At 41.1% G+C, this 15446-nt stretch overlaps 1 protein-coding gene across 4 annotated transcripts in view; it reads left to right on the forward strand.

The window, feature by feature from the left end:
* Ssh (Protein phosphatase Slingshot) overlaps window positions 1-15446 on the forward strand; it is a 149939-nt gene that overhangs the window by 92575 nt on the left and 41918 nt on the right. For 3 of the 4 annotated variants that reach the window (XM_076318780.1, XM_076318790.1, XM_076318798.1), the window contains 2 exons: window positions 838-1016; window positions 8336-8401. In XM_076318780.1, the coding sequence (XP_076174895.1) occupies window positions 838-1016; window positions 8336-8401 (245 nt within the window). Of the gene's footprint in view, window positions 1-837; window positions 1017-2023; window positions 2059-8335; window positions 8402-15446 lie in introns of those variants that run through there. The other variant, XM_076318815.1, reaches the window with a different exon arrangement.

Here is a 15446-nt window from a genome sequence, read left to right on the forward strand (position 1 = left end):
AATATTATATATTTGTTTCGTCCACTATGACCGAGCAAATGTAACTGGCAGTGTTATATTCTTCCAGCTGGCCGTTATGTGAACGTAATCTAAAAAAGCTCGGGGTACACCTGCCAGGTGCATACAATTATAAGTATCTCCAGGTGTCAATGTCCTATTTATAGCACGCATCGTGCTTAAAAAGTAAATAAATTATTTTAAATTATTCTCCCCTTGAAATAAAATGTGTCTCGATAAATCGGAAAAAAGTTAACATCGATTTTGAAAACACGATAATTTCGCACGTAACGAGCCAAGTAACGTTTAATTTCCGCAATTACAAATTTAAATTGTACTTGTTCGATCTATGTTAATATAAAACGCAAAAAAAAGCTGATGCACCACAAGCTCTCCTTGAACGTCTGTTTGATGTCTAGTCTACTCTTGACATTTTCCTGCTCTGTCTCTAAGAATCTCTCGGTCATCGTGAGTTTCAAATTGCACGTGACAAATGTAGGAAACCAAGATCCTAACAACACGAGTTTCGTGGCACACTCGACCATAAAACTACCCCCCCGGTGACCAAAATATTCCGCTTGGACCCAAATAGCTACCAGATGGTCACTTTGAGTACTTCCTCTAGTAGCGGGCGAATACTGTGCAACAGAACAATATTTCTATCTCTGGAGCAAAATCAAATAAGACGTACGTTCGTACGAATTCTTTTTCAATAGCCGAAACCGTGTCTGTGTATTACCGTGCACACCCTCTATTAGACCTCGAAAAAAAAAAGAAGAAAAAAAAATTCGATCGTGTGCAATCGCATCTGTAATAACGAATTCCACGTTCTGATTTCAGGCAGTGAAACTCGAATCGGTGCATCAAGGAAGGACGCGATATCTGGTCGTCGTGTCCTGCACGGGGAGGCAAGATGCCGAGGAAAGTTGTCTTCTTGGTATCGATTGTCACGACAGGGCGACCGTTGGTCTTGTACTCCGGGTTCTCGCCGACACTGCCATTACTCTCGACGGCGACGGGTAGGTTAACTGTTTTCAAATTTTCCCGCGGTTTTGAGCACTCGTTGCATCCATTGGTACCTTCGATCATCGCGGCGCATCTCTCTCGCGCAGCGTGTGCCCTAGCGATTATATACAAAAAATTGAAAATAAAGGTTTGCACGTAGTTGGTTACGAATTTATTTATTTATTTTCATCTCGAGTCGAGATCCAGCCGTGAATAAACCGTAAGACGAGGAAAGTGAAAGATACAAGTGCGAGCCTTGTATCAGAGACGTTCGATCGTACTTCAAAGCGATACCGTAACGGTGTAACAAATGCGAGCTAACAATATTTATATTTTTCGCTGTATCTTCGCGAAAACATGATCAACGAATCGGCGAGATTCTCCCGATGAAAATGAGACCAAACACGACCGTATTCGGACCGCTTTCACTTATAGGTTATGCGAGTCGTTTTTGAAAAACTATGAATTTCGTATAATTAAACATAGTCCGAATAAGGTCGTGTTTGGGCTCATTTTCATCGGCAGAACCGTAGCAATTCATTGGTAATACTCTCGCGAAGATATAACGTCAAATGTACGAGTTTTAATTTTCATTAACGGATGAAATTCGATTCTATCGTGGGTCGTTCGAATTTTAAGATTGTTCGAGCCGAAGGAACGTATACAGTAGTGTGTAGGGGAGGGGGGGGGAGGGGGGTTAGTTTTTTTTTGTATATAGTTGAGCGCTACTGAACTTTTATTTAATCAGCGATCATACTTTTCCTAATGCTTGACACGTTGACTGCCCTGGAGGTCACTGATAACGAGCACTTGACATCTCAATGGCGCTGAGGGGGTCACTACCGACCGACGTTATCGAGTTTATTTAAAACGCTTATATAATTCTGGATAGCACAAGTGTTACGATGATAATGAAAAATAACAAGAGTTCCATTGAATAATCGAATAGTTTGACTTTTAACGATACATATTTTGGTAGACGTGATACATTTCCCTATAGTTCCTATATTCTTTATTGCAGGGACGATCTGTATAAACGAACTGCGCACACTTAAGGTACGATTAATGTTACGAAGCGGAGTAATAACAATAATTCGCAACGTGTTGAATTCGTTATTAAGCGGGACGTTTTAATATCGATTGAACGCATTCGTATGGCACGACGATCACCGGTGACCCCCAGTGAGATAACTGCACCACTCGTGACGATATAGTTTAACTCGATCGTATTATGTAATATTTTATCGTTATGCGCTCGTGACAGTGAAAATTGCGCTACATACTGACCGGTGAGTCACAGAAAATTCTCCGAGCGATCAACGCGCAGATGGTATCGATCGAATGTTTGTTAATTCATTTACTTTCTATCCGTGTATTTGATACCATTTCTGCAAAAATAACAGAACACGAGCTAACCTTTACAAATGAACGGTGAACATACCTACGGTACGTTTTCTGAATTATTGCATCGGGCAATATATACTTTCAAATAGCACTGTTGTGCGTTTCTAATAACGAGGTGAAAATTCCACCGACACTCTACAGTGTATCGATAACGCGCATGCATTACTTCGATCGCAAATTAATGCAATATATAGATTTGCATTGACACGCGAGTCACGCTCTCGAAGAAAACTCTACAAAGCAATGGTATTTATTATAAATTACAGTTCAAACGGTTTATCGAAGGTACAGTACTTCCTCGATACGACAGATTTCTCCCTCGATATAACGACACGCATGGTAGCGACCGTTGTGTATAATTTTCGAAACATTGAAATCGTAAAACTTAAATTCGATTTTACTTAAAGTGCAACTATGCATGTATCCTGTACAGGTGCCCCATTTTTAATAACGAAACCGTATCATTTTTTACAGATGAAATCCTAAATTTTGACCATTTCTTAAGGACTTTACAAAATAGTGCATTTAAGTATCGAGATAAGATGCAGTACCTAAATGTTCGTAACGGTACATAGAGACTTTAGTTACACCGAGTTTGACTCCAAATCCCTCGCTACTCGTTCTTCACAAACCCATTAATTCCTTCTCGTGAAATATTTCTAGAAACCGATTGATTCCTTCCCGCGAGATATCTCTACGTAACGATTGATTCCTTCTCGCGAAATTTCTTTACAAATAAACCAAAAAAAACGGCACAAAACGTTTCCAGCTTCGCGTCGAATCTCTTGGTAACTTTCCCTCTCGAGCAACGATCGATCGTTTCGCTGACCGAGGAAGTGCAGCAAAACTGGCTGCACTTTGCTCGTGAAAACGGTTCGAGCTTCTCGAGGAGTCGCGGTATCCGTTCCGTAGCTCGCGATCGATTCCCGAGTTGTTCGTTCGATTAATTTGAATTTCAGATAGTTCCACGCTTTCTCCTCGGTTTGACGCTGCACTGTTCCGCGCGGAATAAAAAATCACGGGCGGACAAATCGCCCCGTTCCTCGGTCCGCAATTAAATCTCTCCATGCGTAACAAAATTTCCGATCTCGCGGAACATATATTCCCGGTTCGACTTTTGGTTCGCGGCGACTCATTAGCGAGGCACGCGATCCGACCGAACCCGGCAATTAGGTGAATAAAACGCTCCTCGAAACGGTACATTGAGTACAGATCGAGAAACGCACTGGCCACCGCGGAAAGGTGAACGCGAAGGTCAGCGCCACTCTCTTTCGCTCGGGCATACGGGCGTAGGGAAATGGAGCGCGTTGCAGTACGCCACGTTAGAACAAGGTACTTGACAGGTGAGCACCAAGGTCACGGTGGAAGGTCGTGCCAGTAGTTGCAAAGCCATCAAGCCGGGTCATGCAGTTTACCGACGGTACCACTTTGCTGGGAACGTGCACCAGGCTCGGGTGTCCATCGCGGATGCGATCACGCCGACATAGTTTTACCAAGATTTAACTTCAAGTGTGAAACACTTGCCACGAGTCGACTTTTACGCTGGAACTACCGGTAGATTACAGTATATCCGGCGGGCGTATATATACGCCCTCGAAGAATGACTATTCGTATACGAAGAGCGTATATATACGCTCTGGAAAAGTGGTCGCTGAAGTATCAACAACGTGTATATTTCGCTCTGGAAAAACGGTCGTTGAGGTACTCTAGAGCGTATATATACGCTCTGGAAAAGTGGTCGCTGAGGTACTCTAGAGCGTATATATACGCTCTGGAAAAGTGGTCGCTGAGGTATCAACAGCGTGTATATACGCTCTGGAAAAACGGTCGCTGAGGTACGGAGACCGTATATATACGTTCTGGAAAAGCGGTCGCTGAGATACAAAGAGCGTATATATACGTTCTGGAAAAGTGGTCGCTGAGGTACAGAAAGCGTATATATACGCTCTGGAAATGTGGTCGCTGAGGTACGGAGAGCGTATATATACGTTCTGGAAAAGCGGTCGCTGAGGTACGGAGAACGTATATATACGTTGGTACGATATGTACTTTTATTTCATACTTTACACGAGATACTTTTGTTGATCGGGTATCTGGCAACGCTGCACGCTTCAAATAGTTAACTATCGTATTGTTTACAGCAATCAGCAACTGCGACAAAATTACCGTTTGCCAAATTTCGTTTAACCCTTGTAAGTTAATTATTGCAAAAATATGGGAAAGAAAAATCAGATATGAGATGTTTAGTTGCATCAAATAGTAACAATCCTGGTAGAGTTACCGAAAGACATTTTCCATCCGTATATTCGAACGAGGCATCGAAAGAAAAAATCAAGTTCGAAAATGTGTCGTTGGCTTACACGTGGTTCCATGCTTCGAAGTTTATCGTACCGAACTTGATCGTTAATATTGCGTTTGGCTTTAAATACTTTAGTAATTTCGTTATATTGTATTAAAAAATATTATACGAGCATTTTAATATAATGTATAAAAAAATAAATTACGATTATTCTATTACGGACGTGGAATGATTTACGATGTTGCTATTGGCGCAAATTAGCAACGAGTCGATCGTGGATATAGAATTCTACCGCAGCGAACGAATATCGACGTAGAAACCAGCTAAGAAGCGTTCAGAGTTCGAATGTTTCTTCTTTAGGGATTGTTCCAAGTCTTGAGGATTTTGACGTAGACGCGAGTGTAATAGGATAGGGCAAAGTTTTGATCATAGTGTTTCCAAGCATGAGTAAGGATTCGGTGACACAGGGGTACGATGACGCAGAATGATGCAGAGTAATGACGCAGGGTCGAACGATGCAATCTCGAGACAACGTGATTGACGCAAGAAAGGTTGCGTTGGAAGTATATTATTATTGCTATTATTATTATTATCGTTATTATTGTTATTATTATTATTGTTGTTCTTGTTATTATTATTATTATCATTACTATTATTATTAGCGGAAATAAACGCTTTAAAATACAAGAAACGCTTCGCAAAGAAAAAATACCGACCATTCGTGTAAGACTCCAAACAACGGAACAATTGATACCTAAAGCTAACAGAAGTGGAGAAAACAATCGATAGATTTATAATACTTATTACCATTCTCTAGAATCGTGTTCGAGCAATTATTAACACCGTACAGCGTCATACGAGGTTCCTTCAACGCAAGAGTTTGGTGTCGAATAACAAACTAGAAATACATATTACACCGTAGAGGTACATATCCAAAATGGTTGATAAATTATGGATATACGTAGAGTAGGAACTACACGGACGTTTGCGATGTCAACGAACGTATGAAAGCATTATCCGCGAAAGGGCAAACACAAGTATCGCGAACGTCTAAACCAATTACCGGAACAAACGGTCGTTGATAAATCAATTGTTTTTCGATTCCTGCGTTTTTCAAGGAACCTTTATTAAAATCGATGCCCGACGCGTCACGCGGTGCCATTACCATCGGAGACAATGCCTCGAAGAGTACAACGTTCGAGAGATCGTTGTCCGTTGCGTGACTCGGATCACGATAACGAAGGGCCACGGTGACGCAAGATTTCCAAAGAAACATTTTACTGGATGTTTATTCACGGAGAAAGTAAGTGGACGGTTTGCATTCGGTTTGCATAAATCTGCCGGTGCACTCGCGGTGCACTCGAGTGTGCAATACAGGAACCGTAGCGCGTCGTTTCTTCCTTCGAGGAATTGATCCACATTTCTCGCGGTAATCCTTGCACGAAATTTTGGATTCTCATCGATTCTACATTAGTGAACGTTAAGCAACAGAGAGATACAGAGAGAGAGAGAGAGGTGTTCTTGAAATCGTTATCCGGAATGTGACGCAAGTTCGATACGATTCGATCGATCGATCGAGAAAAAGGTAAATACAAATCCATCGTCCGAGGAGCATCGATTAAACGTTCGTACGTTAAACTAGCAGTTTCGAGAGGAGACGAAGTCGAACACGAAATTTACCACGTGTAAAAATCGCTAGCACTGTCACTGTCGTAGACATCGCGGCTCCTAACAACCGACCATGGAAACGCAATTAATTCCGAAACGTGGCTACGATCCAGTTAACCGTTCTACCGTGGTCGGACTCACCGCGAGAAGAAGTCGCGATTACGTTCGCCAATTTAAAATCCCTCACGAGTCCCTCCAACTGACCGTTACCTCTGACACGCGTGGTCTGAGTAATCGCTCAAAGTGCTGTTTCTTCTAGGGGAAAGCTGACCACGGAATTGTAACGAGTTTCTTCTTCTTCTTTTTTTTTTCTTTTTCTTTTTGTTTTTCCCCCCTCTTCCGGAAACGAGCGTCGAACTTACGTTTCTAGGTAAACTCGAACGTGGCACTGGAATCGTTCGCGTGGCTTTACACGGCTTGGGGCTTTTACATAATGCGTAATTAACGGTTATGCTAGATGTGCAGTGCGTGTCGTAACGCGTTGCAAGCAGAGAGTTGCGTTACCGTAGCAATTTCAAGCAGCGGAGAGTTTGCTCGGTGTGTGACGACGATTGTCGCTTCGAACAGCGAAATCGAGACTTTGAATAATCGTCGCGAGACAGAGACGGAGTAAACAAGCTGTTGCTGCCAAGGGATGCCGTGGAGAATAATGGCTTTCGTTTCGAACCTCTCAAGGGTCGCGCCGCCCTGAATTCAAACGGGACGAAGGGTATCCGCGAATTTTGTTCGCAACGATACCGCATTCCCGATCGAGACGAATTTTACACCGCGAATAGAGGGTCCAACGAGCTTCGAAAAGACATTTTTCGCGCCCACGCGAGTAGACAAAATGGCGTTGATTTTCATCCGCCACGTGTCCGCTGCCCTTGAGTTTCAAACCTGAAGTGTGCTCTGAAAATTCAAATTTATGTTTACTTAACGATATTATTCTTTTCCAATGTATTTACAACGCGTGGAATTTTTGATCTTTTAAAATTTAGGAGATTGAGCTACAATTACAGAGGACAGATCGAGTTTGAAACCTGAAGTGTGTTCTGAAAAATCAAATTTTAACAATATTATTCCTTTCCAATGTATTTGCGACGCGTGAAATTTTTAATCTTTTACAATTTAAAAGATTAGGTTACAATTACAAAGGACAGATCTTTTTCGCCACACGTGTCTTTGTTGTATTTAAGAGAACAATTCCAACGAGAGAAATCATACTTCGTACGATGAGAAATGCGATTGAGAACGTTAATTTTAAATTTCATCGAAATTCGTTTAACGGTATTCGAATTATCAATAACGCTGGTGGAAAAAGAAAGATGTATACGTTTTTGTACGATAATTTCGAAATTTTTCGCTTCATCGGCTAATTCTGATTCATAATACGATCCTTCTTTGAACGTTGAATCATCGTTTCGAAACCAACCAACGTTTATCGTTCGTACTATCGATCCTTTAATTTATTCTGTACGGTTATTCGTTAACGGACAAGAATTTATCGATTCGATCTAAAGAGAAATAGCGACAAATGGCTCGATAAAATTAATATTTACGAGATTCGTACAGTTACACGGTAACATGTTTCAATATTCGTTGCAATATTTCGGAACGTTTTAAACCGTAATGTTTTATCGCTCGAGAGTAACGTTGAATAAAGAAGAAATTAATATCCGTGTTGGAAGAAAATTGTTCGACAACGTCTGTGGCACAATTGTAGACACTTGCTTCCGAATGTAGCGCGTCCCTGAATGGTCGAAACGAGTATTGCTCTACGATCAGGGTGAAAATGTAGTAAGCTAAGCGTGCTCGAAAATAGCACCGAGCTGAGTACAACGGGGAAGTTGGTCCGTTTCGGCTAGCAATAAAATAGCTCGTCGATACGATAGGTTGCCCACCCTATATAAGGTGAACCACGTAACCCTCGGAGGTTCCAGGAGATCCGAGTTTTCATTCTTTTTCTGTTTTCTGTTGCAGAGGTTTCAGCGTCAGTGTTTGCAACCGACAACACATCTTCAAACCCGTATCGGTGCAGGCAATGTGGTAAGTCAGGTGTCCAAATTTAAACCTTCGAAAATGAAAACAGTGTAAATCGGAAGAAATTGGTAAATTGAATTACTTTTATGCTTTCGTGCCATATCCAAGACGTTCCAAACGACGGAGAAGTAAGAGAATGATTATTTATCGATTCTGCATTATTTAGAAATAGTTTTGAAAATACGTTTGTATTAAAATAAGAAAACAAGTTTGTCGAGATACGTCACTTTCTCAAGAAAGATTTTCTCAACAAGATTACATCGATTTACATCGTTTCTATTGTCAGAAGATGTATTACAGTGTCACTCGGATAACTGAACGAACTTTCCTCCCGATAAGTGAACCCTGTTGCTTTGTCTTTGTCACACTGTACGGTAACCTGTTCGTTTCTCTCTTGGAACGACGTAACCTCTTCGGTTCGAGATAAAAATGATTCTTGGAACGAAATCGCTACCTTCCCCGGATAACTGAACGCGAATCGTTCAGTTATCCGGGTGATTCTGTCTAACCTACGATTTAGGAAGCTCTCCTCAACGTTGTAAACACAAGCAAGTGTCGATCTGCGTTGTTGTTCAATATTAAAGGTCAAAGGATGATAATTTATCTCGAATCGATTGTTTCTTGACATTTTTGAGCGAACATTTTCGTACAAATTCGTATTTATTATTGTTTTCGAAAAGAAACAAGGTAACGTCAAATCTTTACCAGCTTCTTCTCAATATGAAGATTAATTCGAGGCGAACAGATATCCTAAGATGTCTTTTCTTAAAATAAGTACGAAACTTAACGTAAATTATACTTTTAAAAGATAACTGTTATTAAAATCTCATAGTTGAATATCTCGTAAACTTTTAACCATATACTATCATCGGTTTAAATATTTCAAGCATCGATTTACACATACCATCCAACGTATAATATAGTATATTTACGTATGCCATAACCGTATACTACCACTGGTTTCGATACTTCGACCATCATAATTCTGCAAAATCTCATCGAGAAGTCAGACCTGCACCTTACGGGGGACCTTGTTTGAATATCGTCTATGCATAATGTTATCAGTCCGATCACGATCCGAGAGCACAAGAAAGCGAAAATTACGGTCCCGTATAGATCAAAAGTTCAACTAATTCTAATACAGATGGGAGTTCTACTCCAAGCACGTGGCAATTCATAGCAACCACGGTTCAAAGAGTTCTCAGTTCGAAACTGATCCAACGCCGAACAAACTATTGGGATTTCTTACGCCGAGACGATTTTATAGGGTTGCAAGCAGAGGTGTGGGCGTAAAGACAGTTGTAAAAACTTTACAGACTTTATCGACAGAGTCGTTGATTCACGCGTAATATGGGGAATAATAATGCGTACGTTCTTTGCTTCTGATCTGAATATAAAGATCTAGAATGGGGCTAATTTTAATTTCGGTACTCGATACCTAGTATTAGGTAATAATTGTGGGTGGTATTTTACATATTATGGTCGACCGTTGTTTCTTGAAAAAAAAAATTCTTAAATTCTACCTTGAGTTTAACGAGATGCACAAATGTTTACACAGGAACTTTACCTTGAGTTTAATCAAATGCACGAACATGTGCACACAAGTCGTAATGTGTTAATATATTTGTGTACACGTAATTTGAATAAAATGTGCGAAGAATATAGTCAGGCGCATCGGAATTAATTCTCAAAACACGGTAATGCGTATTTCTTAAATAATAATCCGTTCTGTGCATTAACATTGCGTCGCGATCTTTAAATATTGCGGATCCATCGTCGGATCATCGTTGCTTCGTAGCGATTTATGCGATTTATCGTATATAGGTCACGTGCACCGAAATTCGTTCCCGAAATGCAACGGTGCATAATCGATGAACAGTAGTTTAATGGAATTAAGCAAAATGTGGCTCGATAACCTATTCGAAACTTTAAATGTCGCGGTGCTATTCAGAGACGATTGTTACTTCGCAGTGATTCATGCGATTCGCATATACAATGCATAGGTCAATCGCGTCTAGGTGAAATGCTGCGGAAGGATAAAGTTACTCCTTTGTATAATATAATAATTCCGTGGATCGTAACAGTGCTTTGTCAACAACTTTGTGACATTTAAACTTTATAAAATAGGATCGCATTCTCGCTCGTCCAAGCATTCATTAATAATAAAACGCAATACCCCTGTTTGCAACAATATTATTTATATATTATAATAACGATACATTGTCACAAGCATGTTTATTAATTTCGATTACCAATCGATGCTCGAACGACCATGAATATTATCCTATTTTAAACACTCTCTCGAGCATCGCTTGTAAATACTTCATCGTACATTAAATGTGCATCGTTGCATTTTGAAAAGTAACACCGATGCATTTCGTGTGCCTATGGTATAGAGGGTGTCCCAATCATCACCGGTCGATTTACTTTTTGAATAAAACTCAAATGGTTCGAGTAACCTTCATATCATTTTCTTTTATTTAAAAGTACAAACTTGGGAGTTAATAATGGAACAAGATATCTTCCAACGGATCAACGATCCTTTCCCAAAATTATACGTACTTATCCACGATTCATTTCCCATCTGCCCAGATTAAACGTCAAGTTTCAGGTTAGTCGGTTCGACGTTTGAAAAATCGCGCGAAATTCAAAATCGACCGGTGACGATTGGAACGCTACGTGAAAACCATACTCTAACGTAAAACCTTAACGAAAACCTGGAAGAAAATTTATTTTGGTATGAATTCCAATTGTACAAATGTAAATAGAAATTGATCGTAAAGTGATCGATAAACATTAGAAACGCTAAAACCGCCCTGTTTCCTTTTTGTTCTTCCACTGCTTCGGACTTTGTAACGTTCCACTAATGTTGTAACAGCGCTACGATTATGCGAATATAATAACACCGTAGACGGAAGAAGCGGCTTCCAGTATAGAAAATACATGTTCGCAGAGTCGAGCCGTGAAGTCGGCTGTCGCTTGGGACACAATGCTCGAAAAAAAGAATCGAAGCGCAACCGAGATGCTATCGATGCGGAAGAGGCTCGAGTTGAATGGAAGGAAAAATGAAGCGTGGGCCGTGGCTTAATTGGTCGGCATCGCAATTGTCTTATGCACGGTCGGACGATGAGGAACTTTCTTGCCTGCTCCTCTTCCGCTCGCAGATTTTTCAACGCGGGTGAAAACACATCCCAATCTTCCCATACAAATCGCCAGCTTGTAATTATGTTCGACAGACCCTTTTGTTCCTTCGTTCCGCGTCTAAACACGTTTACTTTCAGGAGTCCCCGACGGATCCGATCTCGCCAATTCTTAACCGGATTTCTTTCCAATCCCTATTGTCTACGATTAGTCGAATCGCAGCTTGTATTTTCACTTGTTCGCGCTTATTTAATTAATTATCGTCGATCGTACCACGAAGAAACAAGTGCGCGTCGAAGATGTCGAATTCGGATCGTTTCGCGCGTTTTCGATCGAACGTGGAGAATGAAATATTTTTAAAGAACGGTAGGAAGAAAAATCGTTAATAATGGTCTCTGAATAATGTGAGTGAATTTTTGTTCAAATACCAATCGAAAAATACGGGTTAAAAATGTCGAATTCGGATTTCGCGCGTGTTCGATCGAACGCGGAGAATAAAATATTTTTAAGGATCGATGGGAAGAAAGATCGTTAAAAATGATCTCTGAATAATGCGAGTGAATTTTTGTTTAAATACCAGCCAAGAAATACGGGTTAAAGATGTCGAATTCGGATCGTTTCGCGCGTTTTCGATCGAACGTAGATAATGAAATATTTTTAAGGAAGAAAGATCGTTATGTAGGTTTTCGAACAATGAAAGTGAATTTTTGTTAAATATTGGCCAATGTTGGAACGAATTACAAATCGAAGACAAATCGAATTACAAATCGGTTCGATCGGAGAAACTTTGTCAGAATCGTTCGGGAGACAATTAAGACCATCCAGTTGAAAATATGTGCAAATAGGGCACAAATCGAGCAACATTCAGCGTTTTAGTTTCTAGATTTTAGATTGCAGTTGCACGAGCCATTCGATGTAACAACTGACAAGAGGGGTCCTGATAAGAGAAAACGTATTTCGGTTATCCGACATTGAAAAGATTTCTATCGTTTGTTACAAAATTCGCAGAGAGTTTCTATTTTTGTTTACGTTACCGTAGCCTACGACAAACCAGTTCAAACGCGGACGATGGACCGTGGCCCGAGATAAGCGACTTTATCGAATAATTGTGAAAACACGTGACTCAAGCTTAATCCCAAATCAGAATCTTTCAACGTGCGACGGCAACTCGTGACCAAACGAATCGACTTTCCGAGAAGACAACTATTTGTTCCTCGTAGAAGAATGACCGTGGACTTTGCGATCTCTCGTTCAAATGTTTCACCGATAACTTACTCCGCGCCGTTAATTATCAACCGGGAATGATAAACGAATAAAATAATTTCATGCTCCATAAACCGGTTAGATGGTCCAATTACGACAATTGACCCTTAGATTTTTATTTAATCTGGTTCATCGAATCGAGTATCGGACCGAGTGTTGATTATCGACACTGTTCGAAGTCGTACCGATTCGTCCTCTCTACTGTAAGTTCTTACGCTGACTCGAACCCATATTTTTATTTATTGTGGTGAAAGTGTGAGAATCGGATTCAGTGTTGATTAATTTGGAATCGTACCGATTTCCTCGAAAACTCGTCTCGATGATGGAAAGTTGATCAATTTGGAGTCGAGTGTTGATTAGTTTGAAATTCCCTCGAAAATTCATCGTCTCGATGTTGAAATCGAGTGTTGATCAATTTGGAATCGAGTGTTGATAATTTGGAATCGAACGTTGATAATTTGGAATCGAGTGTTGATAATTTGTAATCGAGTGTTGATAATCTGCAATCTCATTGATTAATTTGGAATCGTATCGATCGTTCCCTTGAAAAACTCATCCGGATGATCGAATGTTGATCAATTTGAAATCGAGCGTTGATCAATTTCGAATCGAGCGTCGATCGGTTTGGAACGGTACCAATTCCCTCGAAAACTCATCGTCCCGATGATGGAAAATTCAACAATTTGGAATCTCGTGTTGATCATTTGCAATGGAGTGTCGATTAATTTGGAACGGTACCAATTCCCTCGAGAGAACTGATCGTCCGTAGAATCGAAAGTCGATCGATACAAAATCGAGTGTCGATCGAATTTGGAAGAATACCGATTCCCTCGAGATCTGGTCGTCCGGACGATCGAAAGTTTCGTCGAATAAGTTCTCCTTACCGCACCTTTGGTCCCGTTTTATAAATAGACGGAACACTATTCGGCCACGTGTTCCCGGTGGTGTTGATTTTTGCAAAAATCCGTGGGCGAGTGTCTGGTCCAACGTAAACAGTATCCTCTCGTTCGAGAAAGAAGACGCTCGGATCGATCGAATCGGTCGTCGAGTATACCCTCGGTACGTTGCTCCACTCTTGAAAAATCGATCGGTCGTTACCTGGAGGCGATCGATCCACTCGAGACGGTGTCATCGAAGCGGAGATTTCGGCCAGGCGTCGGCCATATGCCGATCGATTTCCGCGGCGCGTACCTCGTGATCTATTGTTGAAAAACACGGGAGGAGAATCGTTACGGCACCGAGAACTCTGTCGGTCTATCGTCGTTGACGTCCTATTTTTGGAGAAGCCTCGGTCGACTCGGCCGTCAATGTGGTGGGGTTGCTTGCGAGTATGGACCATCGCTCGCGCCATTTATGGGCGCGTCGCGACGCATGGTCACTTTGTCGAATTGTGCTACGCGACCCTGAAACTTTACTCGCAACCCCCGGAAAATTGTGCAACCCTCTGCTTCTGCGCGCGTTCGCGTCTCGTTACGTTGAAAAATCTTTGATCAATTTTCAGCGGGTTACCAGTGATCATTTTCTCGCGTACAGGATTCGAAACGAACGACAACTTGTTCATTTTTATCGCTGAGACGAGACAGAGGTCGATCGATCGTCGCGTTCGTAACGCAAAGGTTATTTTAGAGTGATATTTTTCCTTTCCGATCGAAGCGATTCTTTTCCCATCTTTTTTCCATGTCGTAACGGAAGCTCGCGAATGGAGTATAACGACCCTGGAGTTCGTTAAAGAAGACACTGGAACGCGATCTACGACGCGTTTGGAATCTAACGGGGAAGCGTTAAAAGTCTTCGTTAATAATCCACGGGTCGTTACGTTCGTCGAGTCTCTGGGTAAATAATAATATAATACGTATCGTTACGATTTAGCAAGAGATCGATATACTTCATTTACCCTCTGTGTTATCCAGTTGGATCCAACTGAAATATATCCATGTTTCTCGCGAAATCTTTTCTATCGTCGAGTATAAACCAGTCGTCCATGTGTCTTCGTATCTTTCTTCTTTCTTCGTGCAAAACAATCGGAGGATTCGTACAAAATAGACGAACATTTCTGTCCGAGGGAGACAAATCGAATTTGAACGATATCGAAGAGTGTCGTTTTCTTAAGATCGTATTTTCTTCGCGAGTGCAGCCGAACGTTGGACAGAAATGTTCATCAATTTTGTACAATTCCTCTTTCTTCGTGCAAATCGATCGGAGGATTCGTACAAAATAGACGAACATTTCTATCCAAAATTCAACCACGCTTGAACAAAATATCTTAAGGTAAACGATAATCTTGGAAATCGGTTCAGATTCGATTCGTCCCTCGTTCTTTTCCATAATTGCAATCGTAAATGAGACGAATCTCGTCCCGTACAGTTTCAACGAACGAAAATCAGCGATGATCGCTTCGAACGGTAGAAAAAGGCTAGAAACGTAACGGTTCGATCCGTGAGTTTCAAGTATCGATCTAAGGTGCACCGAGTGGTTGATCGATCAAGACGCTTGAAAATCCATCAGAGCTGACAGATCAAAATGGCTATCCGCTTGTCCGATGGGGATCTATCGATCTCTTTCCAAAGATACTTTCATTGCTTCTCTTCAGCATAGCGCCTTGACACAGAAATCCCGAGTACACGACTAGGTGATCCGGGAATCGTAC

The sequence above is a fragment of the Ptiloglossa arizonensis genome, chromosome 1, assembly GCF_051014685.1.
Source record: "Ptiloglossa arizonensis isolate GNS036 chromosome 1, iyPtiAriz1_principal, whole genome shotgun sequence".
Taxonomy (NCBI): Eukaryota; Metazoa; Arthropoda; class Insecta; order Hymenoptera; family Colletidae; genus Ptiloglossa; species Ptiloglossa arizonensis.